Genomic DNA, 20,541 nt, shown 5'->3' with positions numbered 1-20,541 from the left:
AAATTTGGCTATATACCTACTGTATCAATTTACATAGTGTTGATTGCAATCTGGCACACATATAGCTTGACCTTGCAATGTAAACAGGAGAGTTCTTGCAAAGAAGGTCAAAGTAAGAAAGTGTATGCCCTTCCCCAATTAAATTGGCTTTCAGCCAGAGGCAGAGCAAGTACAACAGTCTAAGAGGCCTCTTCAATACAGAAAAGATTAAATATGGAAGAATTTAAAAATTATTGCCAACTGAAGCTGAGAAGAGAGCACCAAATAGCTTCTGACCCTTGTAGGAAAATCAGGCAGCTTCCCAAGGTAGTACATAGAATGCTAATCCCATATCCTTTGCTGACAGAGCCCTGAAGTATCACCACCACCAGGTCACTGTCCCTGGAGGTCACAATGGAGATTGTGCCAGCACCAACATTAACCACTAGCAAATCTCACTGTGAAGCAAAAAAGGCTTTAGACAGGACACTTTAAATTTTTTTTTTTTTTAACATTTATTTATTTCTTGAGAGAGAGCAAGCAGGGAAGGAGCAGAGGGAGAGGGGGAGTCACAGAATGCAGAGCAGGGTGCAGGCTCTGAGCTGTCAACACAGAGCCTGACACAGAGCTCGAAGTCACAAGCTGCAAGATCATGACCTGAGCCAAAGTCAGATGCTTCACCGACTGAACCAGCCAGGTGCCCCAGGACTGACACTTTAATACAGCCCATCTTTAATCCCTTTTAATGTAATCTGATAAAAAAAAAAAAAAAAGAAATTCAACGAGACAAAGTAAAAATCGTACAAAATAGATTAACGGAAAAACTAGAGAATCCCCATTGCAAATCTCATCATCCATTTTACTCAGAGACCCTGTCAGAAAGAATAATTGAAATCAATGCAGGCAGTTTAGAACAATGTCCATGGAAGAAGTTTTTACCAAATACTAGGATATTTATAATACTTTCCCTTCGTAGCATTTGCAAAAGAGAGCAGGGATTGAAAGAGAGTGTGTGGGCTGAGGACAAAGAAATGACAGAAAGGGAAAGAAAGATCAGAGAAAGAATGAGAAAATATATTGCCTATCTCCTTATGAGTTGCTCTTTCATGGGGTTATATATGTGCTTACCTAAAGTTGAACTATACTCTGTTTCTGAATGCTATAATCTTGGAAACCAAATGATAAATTTTGGGTGGAAATATATAAAATAAGAAAAAAAAAGTTGCTACAGGCTCTCATTCTATATTACATATTTCTGTGGTGGATTTCATTCAGTCTTCTGGCTCAGGGACCTCCCTTAGTTCCTTCTCCCTTATTCTTAGCTACAACTTAGAAAGATGAGCATATTGGTTAACTGAGGTTCAGATGAATTGCTTTGTAAACAATTGAAATATCCTAACATTTGATCTAAAAAATTTAAAAATCAAGTGATAAGCCTGATAAATAATTCCTTAAATGTCCATTGTTCATTGAAATTCTGAAACTTAGAGGGATGGTTCCTATCTCACTGTACTCAGTGCACTGTTGTGTGTGAGGGAAATTAAGAATTATATGGACTGAATAACATTTGCTTGTATATTCTAATTTTTACCACACTAGAAAAATAGTACAAGTGTATATGATTGTATTCAAATAATGACATATACATGGCATACTAAATATGAATTTAATGACATTTCAGATTATAAATTCCCAGGAGGCATGAATCAACATTATCTTTCTGTGTTCAATGTTTAACATTAAACGTATGTACACACCAAATCCAAGCTCCTCTGTGACAAGGGTTGGAGGAAGGGTCACTGGGTCTTTTAACACTGACCAGAGACTTATTTTTCAGAGATGCTGTTAGGTACTTCCTTTCCCATTTATGAACAGAGTTCCACCATGCTACTCTTTAGTGATCACACTTCCCCTCCAGTGACAGATGTGATCCAGTCCCTGTAGGCAGAAATTCTGGCAAAGACTGTTGGTGCAGTGGGCTGGCAGTTACTGCTGCCCCAGCTCACGATACCGATGAGCTTGTATTGTCCGTCCTGCACACACTGCAGAGGGCCTCCCGAATCTCCCTGCAACCGGCAAAAAGAGAAGTTCTTCTGGCTGCACAATTCATAATGGATGCTCACCTCCACCGCAGAGGTGATCAGACAGTGCGTAAGTCATTCTGCCACCTCTCATTACTGCTCACGACAGCAGAGGCAAATAGGCAGTTGGTGGATATTACAGATCTCTGAATCAGATTGAAACCTCTATTCTCAAAAGGAGGCTAAAAGGTACATTAAACACAAAGTCATTTAATGCTGACAACAGACTGTGTCTTGCAGAAAGTTTCAAGCATCTACTTAATATAAATCACGAAATTATGGCTTTGAGTTACATTAAAATACCTTTATATTTTCAATGCTACTAGAAGTAGATGCTCTGAGCGGTCTAATTCAGCTGTGAAGTCGAGACATAATAAATTATTTTTATAGGTCAAAAACAGTAGAACATCATCAATTTCACACAGTCACCCAAGCAAATGAACGAGCAATTCCTTTTGAGAATTGCATTCACTTCGAGTTTCAAATTAGCAATGACAGTACATCAGCTTAGCAATGTACTTCCCCTTCTCACTTTTCGTTTTACAACTACCATGCACTTATACCTCTTTGTGGTCAGCAAACACCCATTCATGAGACACACTGAGAAGAAAACTGCACTCATCAGCACCATCCTTGAATTACCATGCATGAGGATGATCCTGCAGCCCCTCCACATATATTGGTGTTTTTAATATCCAGTCCCCAGTAACTTCGACAAGATGTACTACTGATCAGTGGTACAGCTGCCTGCTGCATTGTTTTAGAAAATTCGTCTTCTAGTAGGAAAGGAATAAAAACACAAAAATGTTTATGGACAAAACATCTGGGACATAAACATATGGGACAAAATATATGGGACAAAAATAGCCCATATATATCCAAGGGTTAAGTCCCACCCAATTCTCCTCTCTCCGCACTGTAATGATGCTGTTAAGTGATTTGTATAAAACATATTATTACTCCAGGTCACTTATACAACAGGAACCATCGAAAGAAAGATAAAGAAAGAAAGAAAGAAAGAAAGAAAGAAAGAAAGAAAGAAAGAAAGAAAGAAAGAAAGAAAAAGAGAAAGGAGAGAGAGAGAGAGAAAGAGAGAAAGAGAGAGAGAGAGAGAAAGAAAGAAAGAAAGAAAGAAAGAAAGAGAAAGAGAGAAAGAGAGAGAGAGAAAGAGAAAGAAAGAAGGAAAGAAAGAAAGAAGGAGAGAAAGAGAGAAAGAAAGAAAAGAAAGAAAGAAAGAAAGAAAGAAAGAAAGAAAGAAAGAAAGAAAGAAAGAAAGAAGCCCACTTCATGTGGTTCTTTTATTTTTTGTACAGTCCCAAGAAAATAGAAAAATGACATCACTATATGGAAGGACAAAGGAAGTTTATACCCAAATCAGTTGGTGATAAAGCAAACAACACGTTTCAGTTTTTACACATTTAGTCTATATCCCATTGGTTTCATGGTGTTCTTATTCTCTTGACTTGACTTCACATTTCAGTGTTGACACTGGAGGTGACAACTGAAACTGCATTCTGACTTATTCTTTATTTTGCTGGATATTTGTTAACTTGTTAACTCAGCTGTAGAATATGGAGGATGTGAGATCAGAATCATGAGTTTGACCTATACGCAGACTATTTTCACATCATCTTTCCACCACTTACCATTCATACTAGCCTATGATTTCAGAAAAATGCATCACATCTTTGGAAATAACTCATGTCTTTAAGTAGAGGTTTTCACAGTAGCGGCCCCTATACTGTTGTGAAAGCAAGTGTGTGTGCTCACAGTGCAGCTGGGGGAAAATTACATATAAATGAGACACACAAATATTTACTAGGTACTAAAATCACTAGATGTTTTCTAGCACAAGTTTTTACAAGTATCAGTGAACTAATACTAATGAATATGATGTCATAAAACCCAAGTAGTCACCTTTAGATCCATAGTGGAAAAGACTTTTTCTACTATCATTCCTATGAAAAATACAGAAAAATTAAAAATAAGTAAACAATATATTAGACTCCACAAATATTTGTTTGGATTCTAATCTTGGAAGAGGCAGTGAGTATACTCACGATATGGTTCAGTTATTCCCCATCCAGCAGTCATACATTTCGAAAGTAAATTTATTTTATCATATTTCCCCGGCAAACAGATTAGAGACACAAACTCTCCTAGAATGAGAAAAAGGCAAATATCATTTAGTCCATGGGATTGATATTATCTGTACTGTTTGCTCTTCAATGATAGCCCTAAAAGTAACAATTTTGATCTGACAGTACCCATTTTAACCCTGTAATTTAATAAATAAGACTTCCAGAAGATTCCATCTATTAATTACTCAGAAGGGATCACCTCAATTTACATGTTACCACTTTATTCCAGGTATTACCATATCTTCCTAGGACAACAGAAACACAAGCCCCGCATAGAGGCATGCCCCGCATGGTTTCTTATCCAGTAACCATTTTAAAAAATGCATCTGCCTTTTTGTTTACATGCCTTCAGGACATCACCTTGTTGAATACGAGATGACAGTGCAGAACAATATAATTATCTTTTCTCTTCAGTGGTATTACATGAAGGATGGAGAAAAACCACATTTGTAGCAATTTAAACTTTTAAAGTATTTTTATAGCTAGTAAGTATCTTTGTGTCTATCTTCATAGGTATATTATAAAATAGATTGATATATGTTTAAACATTCACATTTTTTCTTATCACCAAAATTGGTATATATATGAAATATATTTGTATATATTTGTATGTATCATTACAAAATTCATAAATATTGTCGGTTTTTGTGTTTATGTGTGTACACACACATGCTCTCTCTCTCTCTCTGAATTTGTCCCAGTGTTTGCTCTCCCATGCTGTTTGACTTCAATTTTATTCAGACTTTTACACACTTACATGTTTCAACATATCTGCTGTCCTAGACCATTTATTTCAGTGATTTGTTCTTTATTTTTACTGCTGTCTCTTAGTAAAATCACATAAAGCTCTGTAACTTGTTTTTTTTCTTACTTTTCTTTCTATACACATGCCAACTGATTCCAAATCTTACGTTATGCTACTTTCATAGATATAATCATTGCTCAATCATATCGATTCCTGACATTTCCTTGAGCTAAAATATATTCCCTCTACCAACATATTTTTTAATCAGCCATTTTTCTTATTCTGATTTTCTTCATTTACTAGGTTATGGTCAAATCATCTATATCATTGCATATAGACTTATAATATATTTTTAGTAGTACACAGTATCAAATAGTGAATGTACTACAGTTCATTAAATCCCCTTGGCAAACATTTAGACTAATTTTTTTCCCCTGAAAAACTGCACCAAGTGTCCTAGATTATCAGTCTGTACGTTAGTGTCAGTATTTGTGGAAAACAGAACTGCTGGACCAGGAGGCACACACTTTAGAAATTAACAGATATTGCGAAATTGCCTCATTTTTGGACCAAAAAAAAGAGGATGTATCGACTTATACTTATGTATTCCTTATGTCAGCAATTTTGAAAATAGTTATGCCCTAAAACTAGCAATTCTACTTCTGGGAAATTTATCTTAAGGCAATCCTAGAACTAGAAAAACACATACATAAGAATAGTCAATGCAGCATTATTTAAATTTAAAAAAAAGAAACAAACTATAAGAATTGTGAAAAGTCTACTATGTAGACATTAAAATTACATTTTAAAAGAAATTTTAATAATATGAAGCAACACTGATAATAAGTGAAAAATCAGGATAAAATCCTTATAATAGGTATATTACAATTTTTTTAAGTACACATAGAGTTGTATAAAAAGACAAGAAAGAAATAGGCCATAAATGTTCACATGATGGCCATGGTGAGGTGGTGAGGATGAAAATCATAGGTAGAAATTGTATTGTTTCTAATGGGAGAAAGGATATTTCTCATTCTTACCGATGAACAGAAATGAATGGGTACAGATTAAATAAGCTAACCAAATACTTAAGGGGCAGAGGAACACAAAGTTTCATGTTGATGTTGACACCAGGTGGTGCTGAGTGGAAGTCAAGAGACTTGGAGAACAAAATAAGGGGGAAAATTTTCAAGGGCACCAAACTTCACCAATGGTCTTTTCTAGAGCACTGGTTCTCAACTTTGGCTGCACATGGAAATTTCCAGGAGAAGTTTATAAAATACTGATCTGGATTCAGCAAAATCCAGGATACAAGATCAACATACATAAGTCAATCACATTTAATGTAGAATTTAAAATTAAAAACAATACTACTGGGGCGACTGGGTGGCTCAGTCGGGTTACTGTTGGACTTCACTTCAGGTCATGATCTCTTGGTCTGAGAGTTCGAGCCTCATGTCAGGCTCTGTGCTGACAGCTTTAGATCCTGGAGCCTGCTTCGGATTCTGTGTCTCCCTTTCTCTGCCCCTCCCCTGCTCATGCTCTCTCTCTCAAAAACAAAATAAACATTAAAAATTTTTTAAAAATTAAAAATAAAAACAATACTATTTATAATCACTGTTTAGAAAATGCAATGCTTAGATATGCATATACTCAGCAAAACATATACTGGATCTGTGCACTCAAAATGGCAACATTCTATTGAAAGAAATCAAAGAAGACCTAAATAAGTGGAGAAATACACTGTGTTCATGAATTGACTTATCATAGTAAAGATGTCAGTTCTCCCCAAAGTGATCTATATAGATTTAATGTAATTCCTACCAAAATCACAGCAAGTGTCTTAGACAGAGATAAGCTTATTTTAAAATCTACATGGAAAAGTACAGGGCTTCGAATTGCTAAAACAGTCTTGAAAGAGAATAAATTAAGAGCAATCACTTTTTAATATAAACCCTACTCTACAGCTACAGTAACCAGGGCAGTGTAGTACTGGAGAAGGGGAGAGACATAGACTGACAGAATAGAGATCTCAGAAATAGACCCATACAAATATGCTCAGCTGATTTTTCACAAAGGCACAAAAGCAACTGATTGGAGGAAAAACAGCCTCTTCAACAGATGTTGCTGCCACAATTGGACATCCTGGGGGAGGAAAAAGAACCTTGACCAAAACCTTAAACCTTATATAAAAATTAACTAAAAATGGATGGTGACGTTAAATGTAAAATACAAAAATTTTTAGAGAAATGAGAAAAAATGTTCAGCATCTGGGGCTAGGCAAGGAGTTCTTTGGCTTGACACTTGAAGCAAAATCCATAAAAGGAAAATGAAGAAAGTGGACTTTAACAAAATTAAAATCTATGCTTGTGAAAGACCCTGTAAACAGGGTCTACAGACTGGGAGACAAGCTACAGACTGGAAGAAAACATTTGCTAACCATCTATCCGACAAAGCAGTAGTATTTAGAATATATAGAGAATTCTTAAACTCTACAATATGAAAAACAATCCAATTAGAAAACTGACAAAAGCTAGGGCACCTGAGTGGCTCAGTCAGTTGGGTGTCTGACTGTTGATTTCAACTCAGGTCATGATCCCAGGGTCGTGGGATCGAACCTCGTGTTAAGATTCTCTCTCTCTCTCTCTCTCTCTCTCTCTCTCTCCCTCCCTCCCTCCCTCCCTCTGCCCCTCCCCTGCCACGTATAGGTACCTTCTCTCTCAAAAAAAAAAAAAAAAAAAAAAAAAATTGACCAAAGCTATGAAGAGACATTTCACTGAAGTGCTTTAAAAAAAAAAAAAAGGCAAAAATAGGCACATGGAGAGATGTTCAGTATCATTAGCTCTTAAGGAGATACAAATTAAAGTTATAGTAAGATATCACTATATACCTATTGGAATGCTTTTAAAAAATAGTGACAACAGCAAACACTCACAAGGATGCTAAGAAACCAGATCACTCCTACATCTCTGGTGGGACATACAATGGTTCTACGACTCTAGAAAATAGTCTGGCAGTTTTGTATAAAACTGAAATGCAACTACCATATGACCCAGCGATGGCACTCTTGGGCATTTATCCCACAGAAATGAAAAGTCCTGCTCCATTTTCTTTACACAAAACCTATACACAAATGCTCACAGGAGATTCATCTGTAATATCTAAAAGCTGGAAAAAAGGTGTTCTTCAACAGATGAATGGTGAAACTTTGATGAATCCATATCTTGGAAAAGTACTCATCAATTAAAAAGAATGAACTATTGATACATGGACCAATATGAATAAATCTCCAGGGCATTACACAGAGTGAAAAAAACTAATCCCGAAGGTTTACATTCTGCATAATTCCATTTATGCAACATTCTTGAAATGACAAAACTATAGAAACAGAACAGATTAGTGGTTTCCAGAGGTCTGGTGGGGAGGAGGAAGTGAGTATTGCTATAAAAAGGCAACAGTATCACTTGTGGTGGTAGAAATGTTCTGTATCAAAGTCAATACCCTGCAAGATGTTTCCGTTGGTGAAAGCAGGGTAGAAAGTCCATTGCTGTGTCTATTTCCTATAACTGCATGTGAATCTATAATTAATTGTCTCAACATAAAAACTCATTAGGGGTGCCTGGATGGCTCAGGTCATGATCTCACGGCTGGTGAGTTTGAGCCCCTCGCTTGACTCTCTGCTGACAGCTCAGAGCCTGGAGCCTGCTTCGGATTCTGTGTCTCCCTCTCTGCCCCTCCCCCTCTTGCACTGTCTCTCTCAAAAATAAAAACATTTAAAAAAAATTTAAACATTTAATAAGCAAAATAAGAACAACAACAACAACAACAACAAAAATACTGATGCCAGGTCTCCTGGCCTACAGTTCTTTATAAGCAACCCAAGAGATTATAATGCATAGCCAAGAGTAAGCAGCACTGTTCTAGATGCTCTCTCACTGACTCAGTTACAAAAGCACTGAAAGCAAATGGTGGGCTGAACCATGACAGAGGTTTTGCAGGATGAATATGTTGAAAAGACATTAAAGAGGGAAGTGAGTCTATCGGCAGGGGAACAGCTGAAGAATGCAGAAACACAGGAGAGAGTTGGAAGAGAGAAGAAAAACTGTCCCAGAGCCCCAGGAATCCACGGAAAGGCATGGGTGTGAAAGTGGTGACTCTCCGCTCCCCACCCCCCCGCAATTTACTTTCTCATTGAATGTGGACCCATGTTAAGTTGGTAGGAGGGTGACTATTACTCCCTTTCTACAAATGATCAAGCTGAGGCTCAGAGAAGTTACATAACCTGCCCAAGATCACATGGCTGCTGTATGACAGAGCCAAGATGAACCATTCCTCACGACACGTTCACATCAGCCTTGGCTTAAATAAACATTAAAAAAATAACAAGATTTTACCAAGTCATAAAAGGGACAGAAAATTGCATATCTGATGGTTCAGACTCCTGTTTTAAGTATTTGGGTAAACCTTACCTAAAAGTGAGTCTCAGAATAAAGAGGACATGTTAAAAACATATTTCTTTGAAATTGTCTCTCAACTTCCATTAGGTAAAAACATACAAAAGCAGGGGCGCCTGGGTGGCTCAGTTGGTTGGGCGGACGGCTACATCTCAGGTCATGATCTTGTGGTGAATTTGAGCCCCGCATCGGGCTCTGTGCTGACAGCCTGGAGCCTGGAGCTGCTTCGGATTCTGTGTCTTCTTCTCTCTCTGCCCCTTCCCTGCTTGCGCTCTATCTCTCTCTCAAAAGTAATCAATGTTTTAAAAAAATTTTAAAAACCATACAAAAGTAAACTGTTTAGGCACATGCTTCAGCTTTTAAGGAGAGTGGCTTAGAATATAAGTTTTGAAATAATTATTGGCCCTCAAAAGTACGTATAGCACTACGAAGCAAGATGGAAGATAAAAACTGTATGGCAAAGGCTCAAAATCTAAAGAAAAGTATCCATACTGACCTAGTTCAACAGGGTTCTCCAGACGCAGCAAAGACAGATCATCAGTAGGAGGGAACTGGGTGAAGCCAGGGTGAGTGTATACGGCTTTTACTGGTAGCAAATCACCGTTTCCTATGTTTGACAGGGAACTTCTTCCTATTACTAGGCCATCTGTGATGGTACTTGTCATAAGAAAAAGGAGTGGGGAAATAGATACCACTTTTAATGAGGTTATAATTTTTCAAAATTACTAAAAATATACTGTGTAACATTTCTAATCTATGTAAAAATCTTTGTCATTTTGAATTCTTAGAAAATGGGGGTTCTTATTAATTCATCCCTGAGAAAAAGTATCTACTTTCTGGCCTTCATAACATCAAACAAAAAAAAATTGATTTAGTATTGCTTGACAAGATTTATGATGACTCAAGGCAATGATTCCATGTATTATTACGATCATAATATTCCACATTATATGATATCCATATATAATGGTCACTGACACCTATTCTGTAAGTTATAGTTACTCTTCTCCCTGATACAATGTTTCTCAAAGAAATGTCTAAGAACTACATGCATTAAATCTGGCATGAGCATTAAAAATGCAGAATCCCAGACATAACTCATCAAATCAAAATTCAGAATTAAGATTCTAAGATTCCATTTATAGCAAACTCCCCAGATAATTCTGTGCACATGAAAGTCTTAAAAATGCATTAACAAGGAGAATTTCTTGTGATTTCTCTCTATCAAAGGAGTGGGGGAATGGTAAAGAAAATGAGTTTTTGATTCGTTGAAGGTTCCTACTCACCAAGTTATTTGAGCAGGTACTTTTATTATAAAGCCTATCTTTGAGACACTGAAACACTAGATCTACTCACTTAACTGTCCATTGTGCAGCACTGTCAACCATATCACCACTTCTGGAAGACCAATATTTAAAAACATCAATCTAACACTTCTTTGAGGGAGGAGTTTTCAGATACCTCCATATCACATGGAGACCAAGAATCAGCTAAACTGTTTAAAAATGTTTCTTTTAGGGGACATTCTTTAAAATTCTTTGAAAGTAGATATTTATTTTGAGAGTGGGTGTGATGATCAGTCATCAGAACAAGAAGGAAAGGAATTCACATTTGAGCAATGCCTGTGCTCTAGGCACAGTGCTAAGAAACCAATACAAAAATGTTAAGATACGATGTCCACTTTATAGATGAGGAAAGAGGAGGCACCGTTGTTACTTTTTAAATAAACTACACCTAGAGGCAGGAAGCACCTTCTGTAATTAACAGCTCTTGGTAGTAAATGTATTAGTGAAGCATGAGGTGTCATTGACCTAGTGTGCTCATTCGTTTGCATGATGGGGACTGTATCCTCGGGAGCTTACTGTTTCCTGGGATGTGGGGAGAGCAGGAGGATGCCCACCGTGGGCCCTCACACGGCTCCAGTGCCCCCTGCCCCACCCAGGCACACACCTAAAGTTACAGTGCGCTGCGGTCAGGACCCACTGCTTGGCGATCAGAGCACCTCCGCAGAAATGTTGTCCTTGGTGCTGCAGGCTGACCAGCCAGGGCCACGACTTTGCAGGTGCTGCACGGCCACCAACCACCCTGGGCTCCCCCAGCCTAGTCGGCCGCACATTTGTGTTTCTCTTAGACCCTTCCATTAGAAATGGGTCAACACCAGGAATTCCACAGGTGTCTGGGGTGGGCTGTTTTCCAGGACTGGTTTCTACTGTTACCTCTGAGAAAAATAACAACAAAACATTAGATAGAGGTGTTTTATTAAAATCTATTAAAATCTCAGAATGGAGGTGTTTATTTCTTTTGTAGGTCAAAAACCAGGATTCTTAGCAAGAGAGTAGATTCCTCTTTTCTTTCATTGTTCATAAAATGAGCAAAAAATCAATAAACTATTAATATAGACAAATCAAATTGATTTTAAAAATATTATGCTTAATCATGAAATTGCTGGACATTGTTCTTTCTTTGGCATTATTTATGTTATTGCAGTATAACACATCTAGACATATCAAGACTTTATACTAAACGTATTCCAAGTGCGACTTATATATAAAGGAAAAGCATAAGGGAAATTTCTAGCAATGTGTTGACTTCATTCTCAGATTTAAAAAGAAATCCACCAGGAAATTAAAAACAAGAGATTTTTCAAGTATATTCTGAAATATGAAGAAAACTTTCATGGCCTATAATTTGGGAATTATAAGATATGCTCATTTGTTAAATTCTTTACTTGAGAGGGGCGCCTGGGTGGCTCAGTCAGTTGGGCGGCCGACTTCGGCTCAGGTCATGATCTCATGGTCCGTGAGTTTGAGCCCCGCGTCAGGCTCTGTGCTGACAGCTCAGAGCCTGGAGCCTGTTTTGGATTCTGTGGCTCCTTCTCTCTCTGACCCTCCCCTGTTCATGCTCTGTCTCTCTCTGTCTCAAAAATAAATTTAAAAAAACCCGTTAAATTCTTTACTTGAGATTTCTTTGTTTACACCAGAAATCCATTCGTTCATTCATTCATTTTTCGAGAGAGCAAGAAACAACATTAGCAGGGGAGGGCAGAGAGAGAGACAGACAGACAGACAGACAGAGAGAATATCTCCCCAAGCAAGGCTCCACACTGTCAGCACAGAGCCCAACACAGGGCTCCATCTCAGGAACCATGAGATCATGACCTGAGCCCAAATCAAGAGTCTGACGCTTAATGTACTGAGTCACCTAGGTGCCCGCCCCCCCACCACCACTGGATTTTTAAAATAGCAACTGCCTTTTATATTTATCATTATTTCTTAATCACACACACACACACCTGCACATACCCCAATTACCTATTTCCTCACATGATCTATATAAACTACCAAGGTCTTGTGCTTTAAGAAATGGTTTGAAATGACACTATGCTGTTTTGAGTATCAGAGAAGGTGACTACCAGGGAACCTATAAGCAGTATTCCACAGGTTCTACTTTGATATATATGGTTCCTGTTTTAGTATTTTAAAATCATTACTTACCATTAATAGGCAATTGGGTCCCCATATTACTTTTTTGTGAATGCTTCTGAACTGTGTCTTCCAAAATGAGTTTAAAACCTCTTTCTCCCACGGACTGATCAGTCTTAAAATTGATAGTCAGGTAAGCACCACTGGATATTAAGACAAATTCTTTCTTGGAGCCACACAGATGTGCTACAATATGAGATATATTCAATAATTAAAATAGTTCTTCTGGGCGGTAACATAGGTAAAAGAGGGCAAAAAGAAGACGTTAAATTCTGTACTGTTAATATTGGTAAAGGAATGATTATTGATAATGTGAGAACAAGATTTGTGGGATGGAATTCATGATTTGACTGCAGCAAAGGAAGGGTATAGATCTGAAAAGATCAAAGGCAAAGGACTGGGCTAGCATTTAATATGAAAATGATATATAATTCTATGGTAATCTGTGATCATAAGAATGAGAAAGAGACTTGCTGGTGAAGGTAAATGGACAGAGAAACAAAAGTAATAGCGGACAACATTCTGGACTGAATGTTTGTGTCCCCCTCGCAAACTCGTAGGTTGAAATCCTAATCCCAAATGTGATGGTGTTGGGGAGGTAAGGTTTTTGGGAAGTGGCTATGTCATGAGTCTGGAGCCTTCATGAATGGAACTAGTACCCTTAGAACGGAGACCCAGAGAATCTCTCTCTTTTTATTTATTTTTTTGCCATGTGAGGACAGAGCAAAAAGACAGCTATGGATTGGGAAGTAAGTTCTTACTAGACACCAAATCTTAGACTTCCAAGCCTCCAGAACTGTGAAAAATAAATGCTTGTAGTTTAAGCCATTCAGTTTACAGTATTTTTGTCATAGCAGCCCAAACTGGCTGAGACACACAGGCTCCCAAACGCAGACTAATGATGATCCTTTCTTAATTCAGAAACTCAAAAGTTGTTGCAAAGGTGGTCCTGACAGTGATAGGACATCTATTGTAATTTAGCTGTACATGCTATAATTTAAGTTCTCTCAAGATAAAACAGTGATACACTATTGATACACCTTAAAGATAATGTTGTCTCACAAATCTGAGAAAGAAAGATAGGGAATAGAGGATAGTTAACCTCCACATCATTCTTATCTTCAAAGAATCTGTCTCATGAACTGGATTTGATGGGGAACTTTTGACATACCCTATGTCAACAAACACTCCAGAAGTTTTAAAATAATGTAAATGGGAAAATGCTACTGATTAAAAAAAAAAAAAAAGATTTGGAGGTGAGGGCAGTTGGGGAGAAGAGAGAGAAAACAAAATATAGGATTTCCAAAGTCATACGTCAGTGAAATTGTGTAGCTTAATGCTTAGAAGTACAGATTCTATAACCAAACTGGTTTAGACTAGCTCTGCTATTTCCTAACTATGTGGCACTGGGCAATTTATTTAACCTCTCTGCCTCAGTTTTTCCATCTGTATAATAGAGATAAAAATTATATTCAAATGGGATTGTATGAGTTGGTATTTGCAAAGTATTATAAGTGCTTTTAAATAAAAATAAACCTCACCAAAATCTTTCAGCAAATCATTAGGCAGATGGTTGCTGAACATGTGGAGAAGGAATCCATGGTCATGAGAAGCCAGCATGGGATTCTAAACATGCCACATTCAAGTAACCTAATTTCATTTTTCTTGAAAGAGCTAATTAGACGATGGCTAAGGGGAAGGAGATAAACTTAATGAATCTTGATTGCAGTGAAGCACTTAATATAGCATCTTATGATATCCTTGTGAACAGATAAAAAATGTAAGTAGATAATTATATGGCTAGGAAGTTTCACAGTTGATTAAATAGATTAAATAACCATACAACGTTAACCTGCAGGGAAGGTCTTAATGGTGTGGATATGGCTCTATCCCTGGTTCTGTCAAATACAGTATTCTGATTCATAACTTAGAAATATAACACATTTATAAAATGTGTAGTTTTTTTTTTAATGTTTATTCATTTTTGAGACAGAGAGAGACACAGCATGAACAGGGGAGGGGCAGAGAGAGAGGGAGACACAGAATCTGAAATAGGCTCCAGGCTCTGAGCTGTCAGCACAGAGCCCGACGCGGGGCTCAAACCCATGGACCGTGAGATCATGACCTGAGCCAAAGTTGGACGCTTAACTGACCAAGCCACCCAGGCGCCCCTAAAATGTGTAGTTTTAAAATGGGTGCCTGGATGAGAAGGGAATAGTGTCAATATGTAATCTTGGAGACTATTTAGTTCAATCTTTCATCTGACTGTGAGTCCTTGCTAAAATAACCCTGAACATGTGATTACTCACCTGGAAGATATGATGTAGAAACTTATGAGCATTTTCTCTTTTTGAACGCTTCTAATTGCTAGACTGTTCTTCCTCACATTGGATCAAAAAACATCAATGTAACAGTTTCTTCCTGGTTCGTGTAGTACCCAAGAATATAAGTGTTTGAATCGGAGTGCTGGGGTTTGAATCCCATTTTCTCTACTTATTAGTTATGTCACTGGAAACAAGTTACTTAATCATTTTGAGACTCGGTTTCTTTATATTTAAAATGAGGATAAATGCAACCTACCTCTACAGGATGGTTAAGAAAATTGAGACAGTTGTAAGTTTGTAGGACCATGCCTGAATAATGGTAAATATTCAATAACTATTAGATATCATCAGTCAGAACAAATTTCATATATGGCCTGAGAGTCTTTATGAGAATTCCATAACTACTTGAAAGGAAGACTTATGATCCTTCTGTCTTCTCCAAGGTAAACACTTCTAAGCACCCACACCCTTCAGCATCCTGGTCATTGTTCTCTATGTTTGTTTCAGTGTTCCCGTTTGTCAGTGTTCCTTAAACACTTGACTAATGTTACTATTTAATAACCAGAATGGCAGGGCAACAGCCAGGCATATTAGACACTGACCATGAAAATTTGTGAGACTGAGCTAGTGCATGCCCGCTAAGTGCCAACACCAAATTTAATGCAAGGGAACGGATTCCCTTTACTTATAATCCTTTACTAACACTGTGCTGAAATTTTGTCATTTGATATCTCTAAAATTTTTATTGCAAACATCCTGCTTTCTAAATCACCATCTCCTATCTATCCAACTTATCAGTGTTTCTCTACTATAATTGTTTGATTTCACCATGACCTTCTAGCCATCAATCCCACAAACTTTCTAAATCTAGCAGCCTCTAAGAAAGAGATTTTGCTGTAAAGGGAAGCAGAGAAATGGGGTAATAGCTAAATTTCTTGTTCAATTTTATTTAAAATGATGGGTAATACTAGAACATATTTGAAAGTGATGAGAGTGGTAGAGGAGATCGATGATGTCCGAGAAAGGGTCACTTGAGGAAATCTGTTAAGGAGCTGGTAAGTCTCAAATCTTCATCTCTAGCCCAATCTTTTCCTCTAGCTCCAGAGTTCTACCTTTAGCTACCAACTCAACCAGGATGTTGCCAACTCAACCAGGATGTATTATGCCATTAAGAATGTAACATGGCACAAACAGATATCTCCCCATGAATCTATTTCTTCCTCTAGTATTCCCCATCTCTGTAAATGCCACCATCTCTAACCTCTCACTCCAGAGTAATCCTTGATTTGCACATTTCATACGCAATTCACCCAGAAATCCTATTAGTTCTGTCTCCAGATCTGTCCACTTCACTTGCACTCCACAGTTGCCATCCTCTTATAAGACACTATCTATCTGTTGCCTAAAACAGATAAAATAGAACATTCTGCAATGATGGAACATTCTGAATGAGGGCTGTCCACTATTACATGCAACAATGAGCACTTAAACATGGCTAATACCACCCTTTATTTAACTAATTTAAATGTAAAAAACAACGTGAACTGGACAGTGCAGATGTAGAATAACACAAGAGCCTCATAACTTTAGATATTCACCCTGTCACTCTAAAACTCACTTCCAACCCAGCAGCAGGAGCATTCTTCAAATTACTCCCTTGTCAAAAATCTTTAATGACCTCCCATTGGATTGGAACAAAATCCAAACTCATTACCATAGCCTGAGCTGCACAGTGGCAAGGCCTTCAGCCCACCTCATTCCTGTCTGTCCTCACTCAGTCTCCAATCACTCTGACCCCTGACAGTTCCCCAATTTACCAAGCTTTTCCCAAATTCAAGGTCATTTTCTCACCAACTTTTTTTTATCAAATATTTACTAAGTGTTGGGTAGTACTCTACCCAGATGCTGGAGATACAGTAATGAATATGAGACTAAGTCCTGCTCTCAGGACATTTCATTCTGGTGGAAGGAGACAGATTATAAATAAATGAATACTTTGCTAGGTCTTGATAAATGCCAAGAAGAAGACAGAGGAGGCCTACTTACATCATGTGATAGAGGCCTTAGATGAGGTAACATGTGAACAGATACCTAAATGAACTGAAGACATGTACCCTTCCTCTGCAACTTAACTCCTTCAGATTACTTCTGACAATAATTATTTGATCATTGTTTATTGTTATTTCAAATTATCATCTTATTTATCGTCTGTCTTTCCAAGAGAAGATGGCAGAGATCATTTCTGACTTGTTCACCATTGTGTCTCCAGTGTGCCTAACCTATTAGGAAATGCTTGGTAATGAATGAATTTAACCTGTACATTTAATGTAGTATTTACTAGTTACGGATATCTTACATCCATGGGGTAGGTAAATGAAAGAAGATCAGGTACAACTTAATTTTGATAATATATTTTCAATAAGATATTATAAAAGCATTGCAATGAAAACCATTTGGATGCTACATACCACTCCATTTACACTTACACAAATAACTAAAACCTGGTGAATTCTACTTAGATAAACAGATTTATTAAGAAAAGATAATGTGGTTCCATTTTATCTGGGAGATTGGCAATGGGGTTCTATGTTCACTAGTTTGAAAATTATTACGTAAGTTGTATGCTTTGTGGAAATAAATTATATAAATATATAAAATTGTATTAAATAAAATTGTATTAACTGTCAAAAGAATTGTGGCTTCCTTACTTTTTATAGAGAGTTATAGAAGCTAATAATAAAAATATGAGTAGCCTTATTTATAATCATTTGACATTTCTGAATTTTTTATTTATCAGAAATTTTAAAGAGGAATAGTACTGCTAGACTGAAAATACTAAAGAATAAGAAAGAGAAAAGTAGCCCCTGACATTCAGAAATGGGTTTGGTGGGGGCACCTGGGTGGCTCAGTTGGTTAAGTGTCTGACTTTGGTTCAGGTCATGATCTCATGGTTTGTGGGTTTGAGCCCCATGTAGGGCTCTGTGCTGACAGCTCAGAGCCTGGAGCCTGCTTCAAATTCTGTGTCTCCCTCTCTTTCTGACCCTCCCTCACTCATACTCCTGCTCACTCTCTCTTTCTCTCTCTCTCAAAAATAAACATAAAAAAAAAGACATGGGTTTGGCACTCACAACTAGACCATGTTGTTCTGTTAGACATAAACATTCTCACAGAACATCAACATCAGATAGGACTTTCTGAATCTATGATAAAGTGTGACAAAACACAAGGTTGTGTGCAACCACCAAAATACCAAACATCGACCTCTCTTGGCTAAAATGAGGGCTTGCCACTTCTTTGCCAAGTGCAGTTTTACCCTTGTTCGAGTCAGGCCTCCCATGATTGACATGCCTGTCATAAAATTACTGTATTTCTTAACAGCAACCAATCTTGAGCAAAGTCTACTTCCTTAGACCCTCTCCAAAACCACTTAACCAAAGCCAAAATCCCATACTAGGTTCTTTCTGACTCTCTCTGAGATACCCCATGGTGTGATCCCGGGGTCTTTGGCTGTAGGACATTGGTGAGAGTTAAGGTTACAGGGTCTGATGCTATATAGATACCTTATATTAATCTCAAGGAGAACTGATATGTTTTATCTGCCTCCTGCCCCCCACCACATTAGTGGCTTGAAATTCTTTGATAGGAAGTAAATTTACTGTTAAGAAAAAGTTAGGTACCTTTAGAATTTCAAAGCAAATTGCTGAGCTTGCTGGTGTTATAAATCAAATGATATCACATTAGAGATCAAGGTCCCAGAAAAAGATAGTATCAAAACTTTCCTCTTGCTCTTTGGGATAGGTGGATTGTAATGGCATCCTGAGGAGAACTTGTTGGAGACTGAAGAAGGTGATACAGTATTGGATTGTAAAATCTTTGGAAAAGTTTTCTTCTATGACTCGGTCTGAGAGCAGGACATTGCCTGACATTCAAGTGTGATGGACACCATGTGGTCAATAAACCTCTGAAGATTATTCAAGCTAATTGGACTTTTTTGCCTTTTATATTTACCCTGTGTCTAAAAAGGGCCACTCTTACTGTCAGGATGAAACCTGAATAAACAAATTTTCAAAAAGTTACCTAAAAATGCAGTACAGTAATTGAACCTCTTAAAATACAGAATTTCCGGAGAAAAACAGAATCAGAGCACCCCCTAATGGTAAAATGAGACAGGAATCAGCTAAAATCAGGAAGAGCTGGCGTTACAGGTAAAGATCCAGGGAGCCCAGTGGTCTCAAGCTCATCCCATTGTGCTCAATTAATACTTCTTTGGGATTCTGATGAAGGATCTCATGAAAAATCACTGACAACAAATTACATGTTTCCCAAGGCAAATGTAGGTCATGTTTTCCACATATATGCATTATATAAATGCCACTTAATGTAGGCCATTGAAGAAAGATTAGTTTACCAAGTAATCTTGATTGCTGATCTGGTCCATCATAAATACTGACATAATCCCACTCACAGTTCCAAGATTCTTCTGTTGTAAAGTCTTTAATCACTGCCTTCATTTTATTTCCTGATGCGGAATAAAAAATCCAAGTGCAGTTCAGCATGTTGGGATAAATGTGAGGATAATTGGGAGATGTGATCTCAGTAGAAATAACTGAGATCAAATCCAATACTGGACATCCTGAGGCAAAAAAAATAAATAAATAAAATATTTAACACAACAATCAAAGAGTAGAGTTATTTTCTGAGTCTAGTTGTAATGACAACCAGGTCATTACAACCTAAACTGCAGTGTACTTTAATTTCTGTCACTCCTCCTTCATACCCACAGTTCCAAATGACTTTTGTTTTGAAAAACTGACTTCTCCAGAAGCAGGCAGACTGAACTCATTTGACTTCAGTTCACAAACTGTGAACCACTAAACCACCCACCATCTACAGTTCAGTGTAGTTTTGTTGCTTATATTTAACACACAATCTTATTCAATGTTCACAATCAGGAGAAATAGATTTTATAATCTTTAGTCGACAGATAAGTGATCTATCACTTTGATATGCAATAGATATGTCCTGAGACTTGTAGGACTTCCCCCAATTTGTAACTACCACAGCAATATTTCATTTCCCACACAGCGCAGGAAAAGATAACTTCGACACCACAAAGTGGGAATGGAGAACAAGGGAAGCAGGTTGAGAAGCTGATCTGGGTACTCAGTTAGATTGAATTCCTGAATAAATTATGTGCTCCTAAAGTTCAGCCTCACAGCATGTACAATTCAAGTGCAAACACTTACTAGTTAGGGAAACTCAGGTCGTGTTCAGATAGCTGAAATATAGAAATTAAGATTCACAAGAGCTAAGGGCCTACACCAAAAAGAGAACT

The 20,541-nt window shown here is 37.5% G+C and overlaps 1 protein-coding gene across 2 annotated transcripts; it reads right to left on the bottom strand.

The window, feature by feature from the left end:
* Positions 1 to 1,631: 1,631 nt before the first annotated feature.
* On the bottom strand, positions 1,632 to 19,893 carry LOC131519805 (chymotrypsinogen A-like). Of its 2 annotated transcripts, XR_009265800.1 has the most exons (8): positions 19,615 to 19,893; positions 12,895 to 13,068; positions 11,351 to 11,618; positions 9,897 to 10,057; positions 4,121 to 4,219; positions 3,978 to 4,018; positions 2,703 to 2,836; positions 1,933 to 2,045 (listed from the first exon to the last, which is right to left on the bottom strand). XR_009265800.1 is itself a non-coding variant. In XM_058743213.1 (7 exons), exons 1-7 carry the CDS (start codon positions 19,760 to 19,762, stop codon positions 1,881 to 1,883), a joined length of 1,149 nt encoding a protein of 382 aa, XP_058599196.1. In that variant the 5' UTR covers positions 19,763 to 19,887; the 3' UTR covers positions 1,632 to 1,880. The 2 variants fall into 2 exon arrangements, 1 of the variants encoding a protein (XP_058599196.1); XM_058743213.1 differs by lacking the exon at positions 3,978 to 4,018 and having other exon boundaries at positions 1,632 to 2,045; positions 19,615 to 19,887.
* Positions 19,894 to 20,541: the final 648 nt, after the last annotated feature.

This window comes from Neofelis nebulosa, chromosome 8 (genome assembly GCF_028018385.1).
Source record: "Neofelis nebulosa isolate mNeoNeb1 chromosome 8, mNeoNeb1.pri, whole genome shotgun sequence".
Classification (NCBI taxonomy): domain Eukaryota; kingdom Metazoa; phylum Chordata; class Mammalia; order Carnivora; family Felidae; genus Neofelis; species Neofelis nebulosa.
This window is presented reverse-complemented; position numbering and strand designations above follow the sequence as displayed.

Excerpts from the sequence above, each read along its gene's own strand:
- LOC131519805 (XM_058743213.1), bottom strand. The coding sequence starts at position 19,762 with ATGCTGAACTGCACTTGGATTTTTTATTCCGCATCAGGAAATAAAATG. Across the intron at positions 11,619-12,894 it reads GACCCAATTGCCTATTAATG|AGGTAACAGTAGAAACCAGT; the intron begins GTAAGTAATGAT and ends TATTTTTCTCAG. Across the intron at positions 2,837-4,120 it reads GGGAATAACTGAACCATATC|AAGACGAATTTTCTAAAACA; the intron begins GTGAGTATACTC and ends CTTTCCTACTAG.